The 22,365-nt window shown below is 44.6% G+C and overlaps 1 protein-coding gene across 1 annotated transcript in view; it reads left to right on the top strand.

Annotated features, from left to right (window-relative positions):
* The first annotated feature begins 9,995 nt into the window (after positions 1 to 9,995).
* FGD3 (FYVE, RhoGEF and PH domain containing 3) overlaps positions 9,996 to 22,365 on the top strand; it is a 152,930-nt gene continuing 140,560 nt past the window's right edge. Inside the window, exon 1 of the mRNA XM_072128116.1 lies at positions 9,996 to 10,308. Coding sequence (XP_071984217.1) covers positions 10,260 to 10,308 — 49 coding nt within the window. The 5' untranslated portion in view covers positions 9,996 to 10,259. The remainder of the gene's footprint in view (positions 10,309 to 22,365) is intronic.

The raw sequence follows: 22,365 nt of genomic DNA on the forward strand, positions 1-22,365 counted from the left end.
AGTTGGTAATTCCTTAGAGGCGCTCTGCTTAGCTGTTTATTAAATTACACCTTGATAATTCAAATTGAATCACTCGATTAGTCCTGGAGATGTGTGTAACTAGACCTTTGTGTGTTGTAAGTAGCAGCAGGACTGTAAAAAAAGATGTTATATTCCAGAATTGTAACTGCACAGAAATTGTGAGGGGACTCCCTCAGTGCTTCACGTCCAGCTACAATCCTGGAATATAAATACATTTACAGTCCTGCTGCTACTTATAATACACATAATGGTATGGTTACACAGATCCTCAGGGCAAATACCAAACACAGTCTGCAGTTTAGTGTTAACTTGTCACTATTCAATGTTACACATACTATCGCTGCAGTAGCTGTTTGGTATTGGGGTTTTGTGCTAAAATAGTTGTTCTCGGATTACAACTTATGTCTACAAGAGTCTTTATTTGTGTGTGTGGGGAGTCCCGAACACTTGCACCTTCACCGACCACAAGAACAAGGCACCCGGGTCCTCCTGTTGGGATGAAGGAGTGAGTATTGTACATCTTCTGATCAATGGAAAGCTGAGAGGAGCAGCACTTCGCAACAGAGGAAAAGCAACCAAAGAAATTTGGCCAAAAAACCCTTTAAAAAAAATCTCATCCATATGCTCGGAGCACGTAATAATTAACAAAGTAAAGGTTGAAACCATCCCGAATAACAGAGGGAAAGTTGCTGCTGATTTAAAAAAAAAAAAAAAAATTTTAAATCATGGATCGAGCCTAAATATTTTTTGGACAGGCCCTGCAGAATTACAACACAGTATGCAGAATTGGAAACAGACGTCTCTGTATCACGGCTTCAGAACAGTGAACAGATGACAAAGATCTCTGCTGTGTTCAACATTTGACAGCATAAAAATTAATTTAGCTGAAATCAGTTATTGTTAAACTAACTGTTAAATTGCCACTTATCTAATATAAAGTATAAGTGAAATGAAAGTCCTCACATGTGTATTAGTAACTTTTATCCACTAGATGGCGCAATGCTCCTTGTATTAGAAGTTCCTAACAAGACATTGATTTGGCTGCACTAGGCTACCGTAACAATCCTCAGCCTGCTGTATGGGGACATATAACCTGCCGCCAAAGATTTACACTTAGGCTACATTCACACTGACGTATGGAGGACGTATATACAGCCGATATACGTCCTCCATAGACGTCAATGGGCGCACGGTGCCCTACGGGAGCGGTACGGTGCAGCGCACGTGCGGCACCGTACCGCTCCGTACCCGGAAAAAGATAGGACCTGTCCTATCCTTCTCCGTAGTACGGCGCCGTGCGCCATTAATTACTGTGGAGAGGGGCGGGGGTGAGCTGCGCTCACCTCCTCCTCTCCCCGTACACTGCCGTTGCCCGCTACAGTACGGTACGGGCGGGCAACGGCAGTGTGAATATAGCCTTAGAATGTAATAGCGCATTGTAAATGAACTAGTTTTTAATTGGATACTTTTTAATAAATTGTACAATACATACAGTGTAAATTATTTATTATGGAACAGATTTAATCAGTTGCAATACAGGGGGTGAAATCTCATGCTGTTTCCCCAAAACTGACCCCAGCAGTCACCTACATGTCCCCCTAGCATCACTCAATATCCATTTTTAGGACTAAAATTCTACCTACATCATTATAACCAAAGTATTTGCTTAAAAATTGTTTCCTAAAAAGTTTCTCCACAGTTTTAAATCTACAGCCCGTGTTACAAATGTAACTTTAAAATAAATAGGCCCAACAAATTTTGCCTTGTCTTTTTTCCTCGTCTTAAGTTGGAAGTTATTACACTGTAACAAATTAACATATTGATTTTAGGCTCAGTTCACACTTGCGTCAGGTTCCATTCCCCCTTTTGCTATGAAAATTTTTCAGCAACCAGCGTCTTTTCTTTAAGCTATTATAAGCTATTGGCCATGAGGCGGAATGAAGTTCCAGCCTCAGGCGGCATATCGCGGATCCATGCAGGGAGCGGCAAAAAGTCTGTACTACTTGCAATTCAATTACATCAGCACATTAAAGCGCTGAAGTCATTGACAAGCAGAACATTGCAGCACAGCCCCCCCAGTGTGCACCGCTCTGCAGGACACAGGCCTGCGTACGTAGTGACGTCATCACACATGCCGCCTTGTGTCTCTTCACAGACTATGCAGCAGCTGGGAGAAAAGGATGAGATGGAGTGGTGAGGGAGCGCTGTGGCTGGACCTGAAAGTATCATAGTTTATACGGTTGAAAAAAAGACACTTGTCCATCAAGTTCAACCGAGGAAGGGAAGTAGTAAGTTTTTTTGGGGGGTGGGGGGTGGGGGGGGGTGTCATGGCTGTATACAATGTCTACAAATGTATGTGTAGCGCCATCCACTTTGCCATTACTGTAGTACCAGACATTTTACACAATGTACTGTGTACATACTTGTGTATATTAAATGTTTTATGTTTAATAAAGAAGGGGCCGGCCTACCAAGGTGAGAGAGTAGCAAGGAATTATGGGAAGGAGAAGGGAGGAGTTAAGAGTCAGTCAGCAGTAACAGTCAGAGTGCTGAGCAGCAGCCAGCGTGTTCAAGAGGAGTCTGAATCAGCATGTGTTAGAGCAGTGGTGGCGAACCTATGGCACGGGTCACCTAGGCCATCACCCAGCACAAAGGTCACCATTCAGGACTCCTCCTCCTGCAGTCGTGGGCAGCCCAGAAAGTGCCATGTTCAGCACTATTTTATAGGGACTTGAAGTACATGAGGAGCAAGGAGGTGTGGACAGAGCTGGACTATCATTGAAGCCCCTTCTTAGGGCCTGTGATTCATCCTGTTAAGGGGACCTTAGAGGGAAACTTCAATAATAATCAGAATTTCTCCATCTTTCTTCTGTATTGGTGTCTTCAGGACGCCAGTGCGTTCGAATCTGTGACACAACAGGGAGCAATAAGTTACTTTAAATTGGCATTTGATACTTTTTGAAAAATATGTGGCTTTTGGTTCCGGTTTTGGGCACTCAGTCTCTAAAAGGTCTTAGAGGGTACAGGCAGGAGGGCCTGAGTCTCAGAGGAACTAAGAAGCACAGCAAGCAGAGGTTGTGTCTGTAATCAGAGGAGTTCAGTACAGCTGAGTAACAAGCAAGGAACATATTTAGGAGCATGTGGAGAATCCTATTGAGGAGGATAGCTCACCAAGGTGGCCGGCATCCCTACAGTTCAAGTTACTGTAAGTCAAAGTATGCAAGTGTTTATTTGGTGCCGCCATCATCGCAAGGCAAGTGTTATACACCTCCTCCTCCAGCCATTCATCCTTTCCCTTTAAAAGGAGGCCAGCGGCGGCCCCTGGTTCCCCGTCAGTACCCTCGGCCTAAGGGGACGGGGGCGCCACATAAGTGTATAATGGCACTTGGGAGGGGGGGGGTTGTGAATCAGCAGAAGGGCTAGAATCTACTACAATCCTAGAATACCAATGCATTTTCACAGTCCTGCTGCTACTAATTATACATATGAAGATATGGATATACAGATATTCCTGATCAACACCAACACTGTCTGCAGCTTTGTATTATTATAACTGGTAACAGATACTTATGAAAATGCTTATTGCTGTGGACACGAAACACGGAAATGTCCATTGGTCACTTTACCTGGTCATGTTTATTCTTGTATAGTGTATGATTGTCCACAGTCTTATGTTCCAGTAATATTGCACATCACGAGTAACCGAAAGTTGTGAAGTAGTCCAACCCCATGTGACATAGCCATAAAACTTTAGCTTCCCTGGCCTCGTATCTGGGTCATATGGGGTAGAGACCACCCTCATACGGAAATAGAAGTCATTAAGTTTATTTCCTAGACCTTCATTTGCATATTCATTATTGGGGAGATTTTAAATGACTTTCCCCTGTGCATTTTTTGACAGTGCCGGTTTTCTAGAAATTTTAGTGAAAATCGGATAAATAGTTGACTTGTCAGAATATGGAAGCGTCTCAGCGCTTACCCCAGGGGTCTTGAATACTGAGCAGCAGTAATGAGGTCATACCTGTCAGAGCGGGAGATAAGGTTTGGATAATGAGCAGAGCGGAGGCTTGGGACAAACGTGAACATTTTTAGAACAGTTTTGGGATGTAATGGTATATATTATAGGTTGGCCATCTCTATTGTGTTTCCCCCTTACATCAGTGCTCTGCCCATCTATGATGGATGGGAAAATGTACCGATACAATATGCTTCAGATAGGGTAAGTATAAGACCCTAATGGAATCATCCATATTATATGTACCCTGTTAAAGTTTGCTAAGTGTCACATGCCCTGTGATGGATGGATGGATGGATGGATGGGGGGGGGGGATGGGGCAGGCAATGATAAATAAAGAATGTGAACAATTTGGAAATGGTTATTTTACATAGTCATGGCACACTATAGAAATAATGTATACACTGATATCACAGCACAAGGATAATAATCCCATTAACATAGACAGTGATGTCACACCCCAGAGGTACACAATAACACTAAAACGTAAAAGAACAGGAATGACACAAAACACTTATTTTATGGAAAGGACATAGAAGGAGCCACGGACTCGCCCATAACCTACTATGAAAACACACGGTAAATGTGTACATGACTCCGGGGAATGAGGACTCTTTTCTAATGCTAAACTACCATTTTATAAAGTATATAACACAACAAAATTGTGTACTCTCTTTGTCCTGACCAAGTGGCTAAAAGCACATGATGATTATGTGACGTAACTCACAAAATAAAGTGATAATTGTGCTTATTGACTAAGACTCTGCATTTATTCTTACGACTGTCAATCAGACACGTGTTTTATAGGGATGGGTGTGATACTGTCTTTTCATAGATCTGTATAATGTGTGTCTTTCATTAAATATTACAGACTTCAGAATGCTAGGAACTGCATCAGAGAGGGACCGGACTATCACACTACCATAGTAACCTCCACTGGGTTCATGGAAGGACTAACCACAACAATACTATAGGATACTCCACTGGGTTCATGGATGAGCTGGCCCACCACAATACCATAGTATACTCCAGTGGGTTCATGGATGGACTGGCCCATCATACTACCATATGATCCTCTAGTGCAGTGGTTCTCAACCTGTGGGTCGCGACCCCGGCGGGGGTCGAACGATCAAAACACAGGGGTCTCCTAAAACCATCTAAGCCACGATTTTATTGCATTTTTTGGCACGAATACAATATTCTTGAACATGGTTTGGGGTCACTGCAACATGAGGAACTGTATTGCGGGGGTCACAGTATTAGAAAGGTTGAGAACCACTGCTCTAGTGGGTTCATGGATGGGCTGGCCCACCACAATGCCATAGTATATTCCAGTGGGTTCATGGATGGACTGGCCCACCATACCACCATAGGATACTCCAGTGGGTTCATGGATGGACTGGCCCATCATACCACCATAGGATACTCCAGTGGGTTTATGGATGGACTGGCTCACCACACTACCATAGAATCCCCCACTGGGTTCATGAATGGACTGGTCCACCACACTACCATAATAACCATGACTGGGTTCATTGATGGACTGGCCCACCACAATACCGAAGGATACTCCGATGGGTTCATGGATGGACTGGCCTATCACACTACCATAGAATTCTCCACTGGGTTCATGGATATACTGCCCCATCAACCTACCATGAACCCACTCCAGTCGCTTCATGGTTAGACTGGCCTTTTACACTACCTTCGGGTCCACAGCTATGGACTGGCCCATCATAGCATCTTATGCTTATCCAGTGGGCTCTGGGAGGGACTGACCCACATGACTCATTTAGCCACCTTCTTAGTGCTCCGGCCCATCCCACTACCATAGGATCCTCCTGTGGGTTCAAGGATTAACTGAACCACCACACTATAGGATCCTCCCTTGGGCTCAGGAATGTACTCCCCTACCCCACTATTGTAGGGATCAAGGTCTTATGCAACAATGGGTCACAAACTGTAGATCCACAAAAAAAAACATTTAGTGGTGATATTTGAGCCAATCATTTTCCACTGTGGATAATATTCAAATAAGTTTTCCAGGATGGTATAAGAAAAACATTTTCTCTTGCTACCTTGTAAGGCAGCCTAATGCCATGATGTGAGTTAAAATCCAAACTAGTATATCTATTCCATAAGGAACATATTCCCAACTATAGACAGTGCTGTATCATTGTGTTTGGGTCTCTTCAGTACAGTAAAAGCATATTTGTATATTTCCCAGAATCCCCATTGGAGCATCATTGGCCTGGGTCTGGGTCTTATCCATAGGAAGTAAACAATGAAACTTCCCATAGAATTATAGCAAGAAGAGATCTAGAAAACTATGTGGAATTAATACAGAAAGATTATTGGAAAATTGTTTAACTTTTCATTACGCAAACAATATCAATTATTTTCTGACAACCCCTTTAGCCCCTTTAAGCGGTTCTGTAATGAAACAAATGACTCTCAAACTAGTGATGTGCGGACACCTTTATTGAAGGAGAAACCTTGTCGGTCACAAAGTATTGCAGAGATAAGGCTTATATATGGATATATAAATGAACTTGCAAGTGCAATAGCGCCGCGAGCCAGAGTTACCTAAAAAGTGGCAAGTGGGTCAGTTCTCCTCCGCAAACAATGCCCCTTCAGCCATTGACATTTTCAGTCTCATTGCCATCGACTGGATGAAAGAAGGTCTTCTCTGACTACTAACCATCCAATCTGTTATATGTATTGGACACTCACAGAACAGGGGCTCCTGAACCCCATCTTGCATCTGTATTAAATAAATGCATCAATACTGGTTTGAATCTCTATTGCATTGGTGATTCCTTTATACCCCTTAACATTTGCATTCCCTTTTTGTGCTCCAATATGAAGCCACATCCTGATCCATCTATGAACCATAAAAGACCTGATGACTTTAAGGCCCTTTTCATTGCAGAAGACAATAATTGTAGGGAGCAATGACTTTAGAGTCCATGTGCACTGCACATGAGACAATTCAGGTAACACTTGGGCCTACCTCTTGAGGTATAATGGAGCTTCCTGTATACTATTTATATAGTTATTGCAATAAAAAAACAGTATGCAAGAAGCCTCTAAGCTCCCTCTAGTGGCAGCTTTAAGGAGACATAATACTACCATTAAAACCCAATGCTATGCAGATGATTTGGAGCTCTGTGTTGGGAAAATTCAACTTCAACCACTATTATTATTATACAACAAATGCTTGGAATGTTGGATATAATCTGCATATTAAGGACAATAATCTAGGGCTCGTGGTGACTTCTTTGTAACACCAAAATGCATTTTACAGAGGTTGGAAATGTCCAGTCACAGTTGCGGGCTCTGCACAATTGGCTGATTCCCTGGCTGCACATTACTTTGTAATTTATAGTAACCTTAATGTCACCAAGAGCTTATTCAATGTCGCTGGACGTTCTGTAGAAGTAAGGGCTATTACCGCCATGAATGATCCTGAGTGAATATAGACTGTATGTTTCACAGTTACTGATCTGATGATTATATAAGTGACTTATACTCAGTAAGTGGCAATGTAGTAGGACCAGTCCTGCGGCTCCGAATGCTATATGTATGTACTAAATAAGAAGGAAAACCTCTTATTATGGATTATTTTTTATTATAGACATGATAATTACTGGAATTTCTGCAAGTCTGGAATTTAAGAATTTTAGAAATACATGATGGATGATGGACTGGGTTTACATGAAAACAGGAAATTTCCATAGGGGGCACCTAAATCAGAGAGGGCACCCAGCATCCACCTTCTGCACGATTAGTACACAGCACAGTCCACTCACTAAACCACAGACAGATCTCACCACCACCTATGCATCCTTATGATAAACTGGGTAGATTATTTAACAAACCCCCAGTTAATGATTATTGAGGATATCAGTAAATATAGGCTGTGCCCGTTGGTGCACCCATTTTCCTTTCTTTCACATTCCTGACCCGGAGCTAGAAACGCGGATTAAGGGTGATGCCACACATGGATTTTTGAATCTGTTTTTGGTCTGTTTTTAAACCGTCTTTTTTTTTTTAAACGCATCCGTCTTTGACACGTTTTACTAATTATTTTAATTAAAATGGGTCAAAAACGGATGCATTTTTTAACACATGAGTTTTTTGACAGACTGCTTAAAAACGGAGCAAAAACAGGTTCAAAACGCCATGTGCGGCATCACCCTAACTCTGAAACATAACTTTATTGATTAGCGTTTGACTAGTTACATTGTGAATGTCACAGCCGAGAAGAGGGACAGTATATACTCCCCCTAGTGTATCTGGATTACATACTACGCAATAGAGACTCCAGGGAATCATTTCTGCAGTTGTTATATCACTCTTATGAATTTCTGGAGAGCTCATCACATGACCAGCGTGTAAAATCCATTACATACAGTATGCACGTGTGTGTATGTGTAATACAATCCATGTGTGTTCCAAGGAAAAATCATTCAGATTCAATGTAAACCATGACCCCACCTCAATAGTAAAACCTTATAGACTGACCTGCAATTGCTTGTAGGTCACAAGTGCAGTGCGGAGGGCTTCTCCACATCATAGATGCATTTAGACTCAATAAAATCAACTTAGGCCGCGGTCACACGTACCGCTAGACGTCCGTTCATAATGCTTAACAATCGCATGCGTTTCCCTGGAAACGCATGTGCGTTCGGGCCAAGGACCTCCCCCTGTGCTCTAGCATCGCGTTATGACAGACGCTTAGCGGTACGTGTGACCGCAGCCTTAAAAGAAACCTACCATCAGAAATATACCTATTAAGGTAGATCTGGTAGATTTATAGTAACCTTCTAAACCCTAATCTACCTTTACTTAATCCTATAATACTTTCAAAGATAAGCTACACTTTACTTAATATGCACATTTTCGGCGGAGACTACTGGGGCGTTGAGTAGCCTCTCCGAGCAGTAGGCCACTCCATGTCCCAGTAGTATCTGCGATCCCTCCTACCTGTGATCCTCGGCGCACTCCTCCCACTGCTGCCATGCCCCTGGCTCCTGAGGGCGTATTCACACGATGCGTTACGTTTTTTGATATGTTTTTGATGCATTCAAAAGGCTTTAGCAATGGAAACGCAATATTACTTCAACATGTGATGAAGGTTGAAGTCTTTGGAATGTGTCAAAAACACATCAAAAACCGCAACGCATTGTGTGAATGCACCCTTAGGAGCGGTGCGCAGTAGCTCCATCTTCAGAGCCACCTTCCCCTTCCATAGGAAGGGATGTTGCAAATTATGCAATGATTTTCTAGGAATTCGACACACAGAAGATTTTTTCTTCAATTTTCTTCTGGCGACACAGATTTTCAGTCCTTTAATTATGACTTCTCGATAAAAAAAATCCAGATCAAATTCTTCGAACATTCAAAAATCTGCACCAACCTTTTTTTTTTTTTACACAAGTTTCTTACCCAATGATCTGCCTTTATAGCAGTTGGCATTTAAGTTGTTGCTCTGAGTTGAAATCATTGTTGCTTTATTACAAAAACAGCTCCACACCTGACCTGTGGTTGTTCCTGGTATTGCAACTAATCTCCATTCATTTGCATCCAGCTGAGCTTCAATACCGGCACAAACAATGGTCGGGTGTGGCGCTGTTTTTCGGAAGAAAGCAGCCAATGTCTTTGCCAAACATTGAAAAGAAGGCTCCACCTCCATAAATAGCATCATATTGCAACATGCTTATCCTATCCAATACTGCAGTGCAAGGCCGCATTGCAATCAATAAGTCATCTTCAAGATCTAATCCTGAAAAATATCTGTATTTCCTGCAGAATGTAATATAAGTAGCACATGTCATATTGATACTTCTGCACGTTCCCTTTATGAGTCACTATGCATCAGTACTATTACTACATAGGTTAAATATCATTAGGAGACAAGGTACTAGGTAACTTTTCTTTCCCTAAAAATCATTCTCCGGGAGTGATGAGAGCTCGGAGCGATCCCACAGTCCTCCCCTACACTTGTGATTGGTCTCTGGGAGTGTGGGCTGGGGTTTGCCTAATGCACTGTGATACAGGACAGGACTCTGCTCTCTTCAGCCTCATCCATTGCAGACAGGACTATGTTGCTGCATCTTAAGGAGTCTTGTATTTGATGCGCTGGTTACTTCTTACCAAAAAGCTAAAAAAAAATAAACATTGCAGACATTGAATCCCTGCAGAAGAAAGCAGGGGGGCTATGAGCACGATGACTGGGAACAGACCCAATCGGCAGCCGGGGGCAGATGGTAAGTTTAAAAAACTTTTTCCCTTTAAATCCAATATTCCTCTAAGCTGCTTTTAGGAAACCGGATTTGTGCTTTGTGATTTAACCTGTGTTATCCCATGTCTGTTGCTGACTGATTCGGGAAATCTGCAATTAAAAGAGAGGGAGGGGGGGGGGGTGTTATTCCCAAGGAAAGGCATAGCTTTAGCCCAGCTGTTCCCCCAATGTCGCCTTAATTTGCTGCCCACAGGGAAATCCTTGGCTAGATTCACAACAACAACCGTTTAATACTGAATGGCTAATGAAAAAGTCTGGTCGAAAATCCTTTAACTTCTTAGGATTTGGGATATTTTTGTGTTTCCCATTCCCTGCCGGGGATGACGTAGACTATTTTCATGGTGATCGCAATCTCCGGGACATCTGACTTTGTATAGGGATTTAGCTGACATATTCCTCTGTAGTAATATAAAGAGCATATTGTCCTTACTTAGAGCCTGCAGTCTGGACTACTGAAGGAGGAAGCGAAGATTTGTCCTATAAGAACCTAAGAAACTTTGGAAAACAAATGAATTACTGTTGGATATTAATTGGAAGTAACCCTTCAGTGCTCAGACAGCAGGAAGATGGCGCAGACACAATTCGACATAAGATTTTATATACGCAAAATACTCCAATTTTGGATAAAATTCCCAGTTTGGTGATGAATAAATGACTGCAACTATTATCAGCACAGATACATGTCACCTGATTTACCTATTCTAGCATGAGCGCCCATTTTTATGGTACCAAAATTGTCATTTTGGTACTAAGGTTGTATGTAAAGTGTAGTGCACCAAGAAAATTTCAAAAATTTTGCAAAGTGGGTTTATTCTGGTAGCCATGTGGCAGGAATTGCAATTTTCTCATGCCTTGTACATCAGAAAACTGGTTTACAACACATTATATGCCCCCCCTCCCCCAGTATTTTAAGTGCTTGTTCACACAGCAGTATTCTGATTAGTATTTTGTATCAGTTTTTGTAAGGGTTGTTCTCACGGTAGTATTCTGATCAGAATTTAGCATCTGCATTCATAAGGGTGCGTTCCCAAGTTCAGCTTTTTAGTTGCAGCCAGGACTGGAATGAAAAATAAGAGAAGTAGCACATTTCAATGATTTCACCCATTCTGACCCACACCTGCTTTTCGCTTCAAAAACTCAATGTGCTAACACACCCTAAGGGCTTGTTCACACAGAAGTATTCTGTTCAGTTTTTAGCTTCAGTATTTGTAAGGGCTCGTTCACACAGCAGTATTTTGTTCAGTATTTATTTAGCATCAGTATTCCTATTGGCTCATTCACTCTGCAGAATTCTGGTCAGTATTTTGCTAAAGTATTTGGAAGCCAAAACTATAAGTGGATTTTTTAGTATAAAAAGTATAATGGAAATGTGCTGTCTTTAGAATCAGTTTCTGATTTTAGGTTCTAAATACTGATGCAAAATACGGACCAGAATACTGCTGTGTGAACAAGCCCTTACAAATGCTGATCTTATTCAGACATTAACATGCTGGCACCTATTGTGGGTGTTAATCTATTAAATGCTGTTGAACCTGACTGCCTCACTTACATCCCGGGGACTCACTGTCATCTGGGACCCATTTGTCACCCCTTGTGATGTCATCTGCCAATCCTTTGCTATGAGAGCCGGTTTCAGTCTAGCGGCCTGATAAACCAGTATGTTAGTGATATACTTGAATATAGTAATATACCTACAAAAAAACTCACAGCACCAAATTATAAAAGAAAAGTAGTTACAGATGTTACAAGAATTGGTCCATGGTACTTGAGGGGTTAATTTAAAAAAATATATATTTTAATTTTCGGCATTAGTGTTTCTGTAACTCTTATTTCTTGTAAAAACACCTCAATGACAATGAACTTTAACCTGTAATTCTCCAGAATCTGTGGAACTACAACTCCCAGCATGCCACACCCCCCCGCTTTCAGCTGCAGCATGCGTAACATTAATATCACGAAGATTTTTTTTCTCCATTAACAACTAAATGAAAGATTCCGATGAGACCCAAAAGCAGAGAAAATGGCACGAGGACGGTGATAAATCTGTCACATCAATGACTGTAACCTAGCAACACAGAGCGGCGACATGTGCCAGTACGAGTTTTCCTCCAGAGCTTGCGCGGCTCAGCCAGGGTCGCGTTCTCCTGCAGCGAGGGTTGTTCTGTAACATTAACTTATTATACTAGCGGAGGGTGTCATTATATTTTGTGCACAAACAGCTATTCATTTTTTTTATAAATGTAATGAGCGCAGACCGCAGACTGTACACGAAGCCGCCAGACACCTAATTACAGGCCAAACATGGCAGCGGTAATTAAAATCTGCAAAAGTGTGCGAGGAAATGCAGAAAGTACAGATTCTAGATATTAATTGTAGCCCAGATAGTAAATAGTCAAAACCATAGATGCTAATTATATTTCATACAATGGCAGAGCACTTCTAGGAATTGGTATCGGAGATAAGAGACTGTAGGGGGAGATTTGTCAGAAATCTCTTGGAGCAGAACGGTTTCCCATGGCAACCAATCAGAGCTAAGCTTTCATTTTCCAACAGGTGTTTATAAAATTAAAGCTGAGCTCTGATTGGTTTCCATGGACAACTAGAGCAGTTTTACCTCAGAAACTTGATGATAAATCTCCCCTTGTGTGTGTATCATATATGAAGAGTCATGTGGAGCGTGCACCCTGACCAGGGTCATGTCAGAAGAGGGTGTCAGTGAGTGATCAAGCCAACCTAAAGTTCTGGATATGCAACATCCCCCACAAGGACCTAGCCTTTTCTTGTGAGCCTGGAGGCAGCCGGGGCTCAGAATACTGGATTGGCTGGCGATTGCGGCCTAGGGCACGCGCTGTTGTCACGATGCTTGGTATGGGGACCAGAGGGCTGTCCTACAGCTGGTGGTGTGTGCAAGAAATTTGGAGGGAGAGGCTGATGTTCTGGTTTCTCCCTGGAGCAACCCCTGAGTGTCTGTAAGATAGGTCCCTGGATAATGGATGGGCAAGCCCGTGGCGGTAACAGCTGTATCCAGGGATCAGACGGAGGCAACGTTGTGCAAATCAACTTACAGTTCTTTATTGAACAGCAGGCAACGGAAAAATGTAACAGCAGTAGATTCCGCAAGCTAGTGACCTGGTGGGAGGTAGCTGGTCTGCAGGAAGGATACTCTCAACCTGGTACAAGATGCAGGCTGGGTGGATGTAGGGGGGAACTGTGTCCAATAGGGGAATCTGCAGTTCTGGGCTTGAGTCTCCTGACTCGCCCTCAGGTATCAGGCAGCGGCCAGAGATACCTCTTCTTCCTGGTAGTGGGTCTGGACAGCAGCTCTGGAGGGAGCTGCACACTGGACCTGCTACTCTTTCTACTGACTGGATTCCAAGACCATGTGCTTCAACCGAGCAGAGGATTTTATACTCTCCTGGTCAGGTGATAGCACTCCTCCAACCAGCTTCCAGCTTGCTTTACAGGTATCTAATTGGACAATACAAATGACAGCATGAACTGTTGCCTTTCCAGGCAGAACCTACAGCTGCGATTACACAATGTCTAGATTCCAGAACCTTCCTAGAGAGGTGATCAGTCTCCCTAACAGCTCCTAACGTAGAGAGGGCACTATTTGCAACTTCCCACCTGCCTATGCATTGGCGGGGGGGGGGGGGTTGCATAGATCATTGATAGCTTGGCACCAGAAAACCCTTGGCACCAGTTATCTCCTATCCACTGTATAGCAGATATGAAAATGCTTGTTAAAGGTTAGATTAGACGGTGAGGCTTTGACATGGGCGCTTGCATGAATCAAGTAATTGTGATGATAATTCATAAGAAATTATTATTTACTAACCATTTCCTGTACATGAAACGGTCATTAAATCATTTCGTTCTGGCGCCATCTATTTGCACCCTTAGGATCTGCCTGATCACAAAATGGTTTTCCCATTCTCACTAATGCACAGACCCATTCAGTACTATGGGTAATGGCAAAGAAAAGCTTTCTGATATCTCAGGAAATCTCATAGTGAATGGTAGAGGAGGAGATAGCGGAGCAGGGGGGGGGGGCATTTCTGATCCTCCCATACTATTGGTTAGAGCTGCAGGGTACATAAGGGACCTACATCTCCATCAATTAGTGAAAAAATACCAATTATCTTGTTCGCTCTTTCCAAGGGATAAGGCCGGCGCAACACGCTTTTGTCTGGGCTTGCAAACGCAGACAAAGTCGCGCCCACCGGGGCGGGCCTCGGCCCGATCGTATCGGCGTTTCTATGGAAACGCCTGCGATCGGGAACGAGCCGCCGGTGTTTCGTGTTAATTTAACGCGAAACACCGGCGGCTCGTTCCCGATCGCTGGCGTTTCCATAGAAACGCCGATGCGATCGGGCCGAGGCACGGCCCGGTGGGTGCGACTTTGTCTGCGTTTGCAAGCGCAGACAAAAGCACCACGTGTGGCGCCGGCCTAAGGGATAACTTTCAGAGTTGGCTGAATACCTTTATGGTGGATTTACATAGGGGAATTGAATTATGCCAGTTTGCCACAGTTTTTGCGCCCCTTTGTCATGTTTAGGCCTCATGCACTTAGCTATGTGCTTTGGCTATGAGTTATCCGCACTATCTGACTTCTATTGGGCATGTTACAGGTGCGGCACCACCCCAGTAACGTGCTGGCTTCCCGCACCACATAAAGATAGGGTAGGTCCTACACCGGCACATCATAATGGAGGGGATACTCGCCTCCTATGGACATTAGGATGAACGCAGCCAATGGCACGCAGTGCAGTAGTGATCATGATGGGCCGGGCAGGACACCTCAGAAGGATAGATTTGTTAAAGAAAAGTTATAGCGTCAGTCTAAGCCATTATCTGGTAGAGCTTTACTTTCTGGAGCAGTGCTAGACCTCCCAACCATCGTATTATTGCTAAAGATCTGCACATCAAAACATCAGAAACGCATCACAACAGCTGAGAAATGGAGATACGCCTAATTACATTTGCTGTCAACATTTTATTTACAAAACACATGCATTAACATTGTGTTAATGCAATGTCAATACATATGTTAACATGTGTGTTTTGTAAACACAATGTAATTAGGTAAATTACCTCTTAGCTGCTCTGATGCGCTTGGAAATGCATGCGTTAAGGTAATGTGTGAATGCAGCCTCAATATTATTCTGTTGTGAAGACTTAAGTTAAGATTGAGTTTGCCTTGCCATGTTTGGCTCATAAAACACAGCTGGGTCACAGTCGCCAGTGAACAGCTTTTTTTTTTTCCTAACAGCTGTAGAGCAGTCTATGGAGGCCAAAGACTTGTCAGATGTAAAGCTCCCCATGCCTCGGAGCTGGCACGTTCCCTACAAGCTCGTAAAACATCCACTCCGGCAGCTGTGATCGGTACGGGCCGAGTGTGCCAGCATGGGGTGGGTGCAAAGGCTGGGTTAAATGGAGGAGGGCGACAGAACATAGGACCATCTCTCCAAAAATATTTGGCTTCTGTAACTATGCACAAAAAGCACAGGGGGCACGGTGCAGCTGACGTGCATCATGTGATCACATGAAGTAGCTGAACACGTCTTGTGCAACAAGTGTCAGCAGCCACATGGTCATACTGTACATGATGTCTGTAGTGGGGCTGTGCAAATAACAATTGAATGATTATGTTCTGTCCTAACTAAGAGAAGCTAATCATTGATCCTAATAAGGTCTTAACCACTGGATAAATATGATTTCCCATGCAATATCTATCACAGTTTATCTGAAGCCTTTTCCCATGTATCCTCTTGAAGTTATGGTTAGGTTGTGTTGGTTAGTATAAAGGATGTTCAAGATCTTACATGTATTGCTTTTCCTTAAATGCTCCCTAAAAGGAGTTTTTGAAAAGTTTTGAAAAGAGAGGTGGCTACCACAGAGTCGACGCTTAAGTACTGCAGTAACATCGCAGCTTAGGGATGGTAAAGACAGGGGCGCCGCAGCACAGGGATGGTAAAGACGGCGACGCCGCAGCATGGGGACACCGCAGCACGGGGACGGTAAAGACGGGGACGCCGCAGCACGGGGACGGTAAAGACGGGGACGCCGCAGCACGGGGACGGTAAAGACGGGGACGCCGCAGCACGGGGACGGTAAAGACGGGGACGCCGCAGCACTGGGACGGTAAAGACGGGGACGCCGCAGCACTGGGACGGTAAAGACGGGGACGGTAAAGACGGCGACGCCTCAGCACGGGGCCGATAAAGACGGGGACGCCGCAGCACGGGGACGGTACAGCAGTAACTATTCTGTACAGAAGGAGTATAACTAGCAGCCTTCTAAATGGGGGCCCCCCTTGAACAAAAAATTATACATATATTTGTATACCCACCCATACAAATACACTCACTGACAGACACACACATACAATACCATATACACACACATGCTGCATATACACATCAATATACACACCTATCGATCATATACACGCACATACAGTACCATATTCAGTCATACAGCATATACACACACACATGAAGAGTGCGCATAGACGGCTGGAAATAGAGATGAGATTCCTAGTCCTGTCGTTTTGCTTTCCCCTCTCCCTCCCCCAACATTTCTTATCTGAGCTGCCAACTCACTGCACTGTTATATACTTGTGATGCCATACAATGAGCCTCATAACATGTATAAAATGGTGTACATCCCCCATTCATTAGTGTGTCTGGATGCCAGGCCCCCTGACACTGTGAGCCCCATAGTAAAGCCCCTGCTGTACAGCAATTTTGAACAATAACCTCTGAAGACTTTGGATGTTTATTGCACGCAGTGATGTCACAGTAGGAGAGTGTTGTCCACAGTGATGTCATGGAACATAGCCTCCTGAAGTATAATGCACACTTTTATACTTTTGGCCTTGGGGGTTTAAAAATTTCCCATCTACAGCAGTCAAATGCATAGGAGATTTTATTTAAAATGTCCCTCTGCCCATCAACTTGAAAAAGATGGTGATGTTTTTAATTTTTTTTTTTTTTTAAATAAAATACTGCTGGGGTTTAGGCTGACATGGCTCTTGTAATAAAACGCTGAATATGATATGCAGAATTAATGTGTGAAGGATTATTGGGTCCTGAACAGACTGCACTGGAAATGCCTGCCATCAAATCTCGTGTGAGCCATTTCCCAATATCGTTCACCTTCAGTAATACTGTGACTGAAAAGTCTGCGGCTGAGGAAGACTTCAAGGGAAGGTCATATTTAAACAGATTAGGACTTAAGCAGATAATTCTGGCGTACTCAAGGAAGACGTGCTAATTAGAATATGTCATCTTTAATGTGTGTCAGGAGAATACGAAAAACGGACATCAATGAAATGACTTATGACACGTCTTATGTATGGGAAGTTTATCAACTCCTCATGGCTGCCTCATCCTCATTGACTTAATGCTGAGCTGTCAGCAACCGAATGATTCAGCTGAGAAACTGCACACTGTTTATGAATACATGGAAAAAATTAGGCAGCAGAGTGAATTGGGTCACATCAAATGGGAACATTAGGATTTTTTTTACAGGCCGTCCCCAACTAAAGAACATCCATCTAGTAAATATTCCTAGTTACAAATGTACTTCTCTACCCACTGTGACCTCTGGTGAAGCTCTCTAGATGTCAGTGCAACACCCCTGCCAATACATAGGCAGGCTGGTAGATGCAAATAGCGCCCTCTCCAGGTCAGGAGCTGTTAGGGGGAGTCACAAACCCTCTATAACAGTGATGGCGAACCTATGGCACGGGTGCCAGAGGTGGCACTCAGAGCCCTTTCTGTGGGCACTCAGGCCATTGTCGAAATTTCACCAAACAGGACCAAATACCCCAAATCTTCCTGCAGTCCCAAACAACTTAAAAGATACTGCTCTCAGAGCTATTTTAAAGCAACACTTAACTGGCTGTTTGAAACTGTGGGAAAAGTGAGAAGGTGTTGACTGAACTGCATTGTCTTTGGAGGTCATCCTGCTGGACCCAGAATTCTTCCTGGAGAGAAGCTACAATGATGGTCTGAATTTGCCCACCTTCTTTCAACTCTATTGGTGGTCTTAGGAGAGCCAATACAATTGAATGATGTTGAAGAACTGGTAGCAATAAATTACTGCTTGAAATGCCGTGTTGGCACTTCATGGTAAATAAGTGGATTTTGGTTGTAGTTTGGGCACTCGGTCTCTAAAAGGTTCGCCATCACTGCTCTATAAGGTTCCAGAACCTGGTCATTATGTAATAGCAGCTGTAGATTCTGCCTGGAAAGGCAATAGTTAAATGGGTGTAAGATGTTATCCAATTATGTGGCTGTATTGTAAACTGGAGTGTGATTGGAGAGGTGCTAGCACCTGACCGGGGGAGTATAAGATCTTTGAGCACATGGGCAGAGTGAACAGAGAGTCAGTGTGGAGCACACCTTCAGTGTTGCCGCAGGAACCAATCCCAGGAACTGAGTCAGAGTCCCCGGAGGGTAGCTTCAGTCTTCTGAGTGCCAAAGTGTCCGGACTGGTCGTGTTACATATCCAGCACTATCTTGGCATCCCTCCGGGGAATCACAATCAGGTACAGCCAGTCATAGGTGATAGGATCCAGAGTTCTCCTTTTCAGCGGGCCCTAATGCATAATCAGAGTCTTCCTCTCGTGCCATAATTGGGAAAACTCCCCTTCGGCTCTTCTCTGACGAATCTGTTCAGGCACTCGCCCACTAGAGAGATAATCCATCATTTCTTCTATGGTGCGACTATCAGCCTGCAGACTCATCCAGAGGTCTTTCTCTGCCGGTGGCGCAGATTCTTCTGGTGGGGTACCTGGTACTGCTTCTGAGGGTAAGGAGTAGACTCTCTGGGCCTCTTGGCGCACAAACTGGGCATAGAACGCTGGCATCTCCACATCTTCCAACTGTGCGTCCGTTGAGGGTCCCTCCCACTGGTCAGCGAGTCGGGACAGAGCATCAGCATTGTCATTGGTCTCGCCAGCCCGTTACTTGATAGTAAAATTGAAGTTCGCTAACCTGGAAGCCCATCGCTGCTCCAAGCGAGGCGGTGTTCAGATGTGCCAAGGGATTGTTATCTGTGAAGACCGTGAAGAAGGAAGCAGCTAGGTAGTCCTTGAACTTTTCGGTCACAGCCCAGACTAACGCCAGAAACTCCAACTTGAATGAGCTGTAATTCTGGTCGTTCTGTTCTGGGTCTCGGAGGGAATGGCTGGCGTAGGATATGTCCCTTTCAGTTCCATTCTGAAGCTGGGATAGTACAGCTCCTAATCCCTGCTTACTGGCATCGGTGTAGAGTATGAAGGGGTATCTAATCTGGGTATCCTAACACCGGAGGCTCAGTCAGCCTTTGCTTCAGCATTTGGAAGGCTGCTTCTTGCTCTGCTGTCCATTCAATGGCCACTCGGGATCATTGGCTCTCTGTCGGCAGTCCCCTTAGGAGTTCTTGCAGAGGGGCCGCTAGCTGGGCAAAATTTGTGATAAATCACCTTCTAGTAGCTGGCAAGTAGTAGCAGGAAGCTCTTGATGTCCCAGATAGTAGACTGGATAGGCCAGTTATGGACAGCTGCAATTTTATCTTGGTCTGGCTCTATTCCATCAGCACTCACCACATGTCCTAGGTACTTTACGCTAGGCTGCAACAGGTGGCACTTGGACGGCTTTACCTTCAACCCATGCTGGGTCAGGATTTGGAAGACTTCAGCCAGATGTTGGAGGTGCTCTTCATAGGTCTTGGAGTAGATGATGATATTGTCCAAGTACAGGAGGACGGTCTCGAAGTTCCGATGACCCAAACATCTCTCCATTAACCGTTGAAATGTGCCTGGGGCATTGCATAGGCCGAAACGCGTGTTGTTGAACTCGAACAGGCCCATTGGGGTGGTGAAAGCCATCTTCTCTCTATCTTCAGGCGCCATGGCTACTTGCTAGTAGCCACTGGTCAGATCCAGGGTAGAGAAGTAGGCAGCTGACCCTAGGGCTGCGAGGGATTCCTCGATTCGAGGCAGCGGATAGGCATCCTTGTGGGTGATATTGTTGATCTTTCTATAGTCAACACAGAATCGAAGGGTTCCATCCTTCTTTTTCACAAGGACCAGCGGGGCAGCCCATGGGCTGTGACTCTCCCGGATAACATTGACTGTCTTCATCTCTTGCACCAGCTTCTTCACCTCTTGGTAACGGGCTGGAGGTATGGGCCGGTACCTCTCTTTGATAGGAGGATGAGAGCCAGTAGGGATGGCGGGTGTTTTCTGTAGGCTTGGTGGTGCTTCATGACGACATCCAGGACACCTTTGTACTTGGTCTGAGCTCAAGCCACCAGGATTGCTCGGCAGGCTCACCCTCAGCACTTTGTTTCACCTCCAGCTGTTGGGAGGCAGACAGAGGTTTCCACTAAGTCTTCAGGGTGGATGCTGAAGAGAGTGGCTACTTCTTGGTATCTTCTCAGATCCACTGGGGAGTCTCCCACATTTAGTAGTCTGATGGATACTTGTCCTCTGGATACTGTGACTAGGCTCCTGGCGGCTAGAATGGGCAGGTCTTTGTCAGCTGGTAGAGGTTCTACCATAGCCTGGTAGTCTTGACCTTGAACGCCCATGCAGGCTCGGCACCATACTAACGTCTCAGTCCCAGGTTGAAGACGGACAGGTTGTGGATCCTTGATCCGGGCTTTGCATATTTCTCCATTGGGGTCAGCAAACTTCTGTTGCACAGCTACCGCCAAATGCTTCCGAGAATCACTGGGCACCGTTGGTAGAGAGTTGTGGAGAGCCTTCAGCACTTCAGGGTAGCAGTTGTGGAGGACGTTGGTACCCAGTACCAGGGAGAAGTTACCATCTTCGGGCACTTGTGTCACCACTACGCCCTGCCTGGTTAACTCGGTGTCTCCAATGGTTAGTGTGGGTTCCCAGTAGCCGCGGATGGGTACAGTTTTCCCATTGGTAGCAAAAATGTTCAGGTAAGCCTTGGGAGGCTGCGTCAAGGATGCTCCTCTTTGGCATCTTTCGAAGGTGGCATTTCGAAGTGTGGTCACTTGAGAGCCGGTATCAATTAAGGCCGGTAGGGTTACTCTGTTGATAGTCACATGAACCATGGGGCAAGTCCCCACGAACCTAGGCATTCAATTGGAATCTAGGGTACGTAAAGGTTCTTCCCTAGGAGGTCGTCCCATAGCTCCAAGGGTTTGTTGTTTAACCGATGACATCCATTCTCTTCATGCCTGTATTTATGGCAGTAGCTGCACCGCTGTCGGGGTTCTTTTTGACTCCAGGTGTTTAAGGATTTTGCCACTCTTGGGCGCGGTTTGACTGGGGGGTCACGATGAGTAACTGGCTGTACAGAGTCCTCTGGTGGCTTCCTCCTTTTGGGGTAGACTGTTACTATCAACTGGGCCAGTCGATCAAGCATTTTGCTCATGGTGTTCGCCAGGGTGGTGACCTGTTCTGCTAGTGCGGCAACTTCCGCAGACGCGGGAGGTGGTGATGTCGGCTGCGCTGGATGACAAGCTAGAGCAGTATCCTCCATATCCACGGATTCAGATTCCTTCTGCTTTCCAGCAGGCAGCCGTTCCCCTAGTATGTCAAGGGCAATCTACCTCAAGAAAAGAGGCCTGGGCATGTTGAAGAGACAGCATCTTTAGTTGACATCTTTGATGTCTATCAAAAAGTCCAGCAATGAATTGCTCCCACAGGGTTTGATCAGAGTTTTCAGCCTCTTTTGGATCAAGGCGGGTTATAGCTTTCCATGTCTCCTGTAGGGAGAGGGCAAAGTCTCTGAGGGACTCTTGAGGCTTCTGTCTTTCTCCGAAGAACTTCTGCTTCAACTCAGAGGCAGTACATTTTATAAAGGTGTTACGCAGCCTATTGAGGATTTGGACCACATTGTGGTGCTATTCTCGGGTCCAAGACTTGACTTCCCGGAGAGCGGGTCCCTTTAATTGCCCAGCTAAAATGCCCACTTTCTGCTCTTCTGTGAGCGGATACAGAGTGAAGGTACCTAACAGCTTGCCTCTGAATTCAGAGAGGGTGTGCAGTTGT

The sequence above is a fragment of the Engystomops pustulosus genome, chromosome 10, assembly GCF_040894005.1.
Source record: "Engystomops pustulosus chromosome 10, aEngPut4.maternal, whole genome shotgun sequence".
NCBI classification, from domain to species: domain Eukaryota; kingdom Metazoa; phylum Chordata; class Amphibia; order Anura; family Leptodactylidae; genus Engystomops; species Engystomops pustulosus.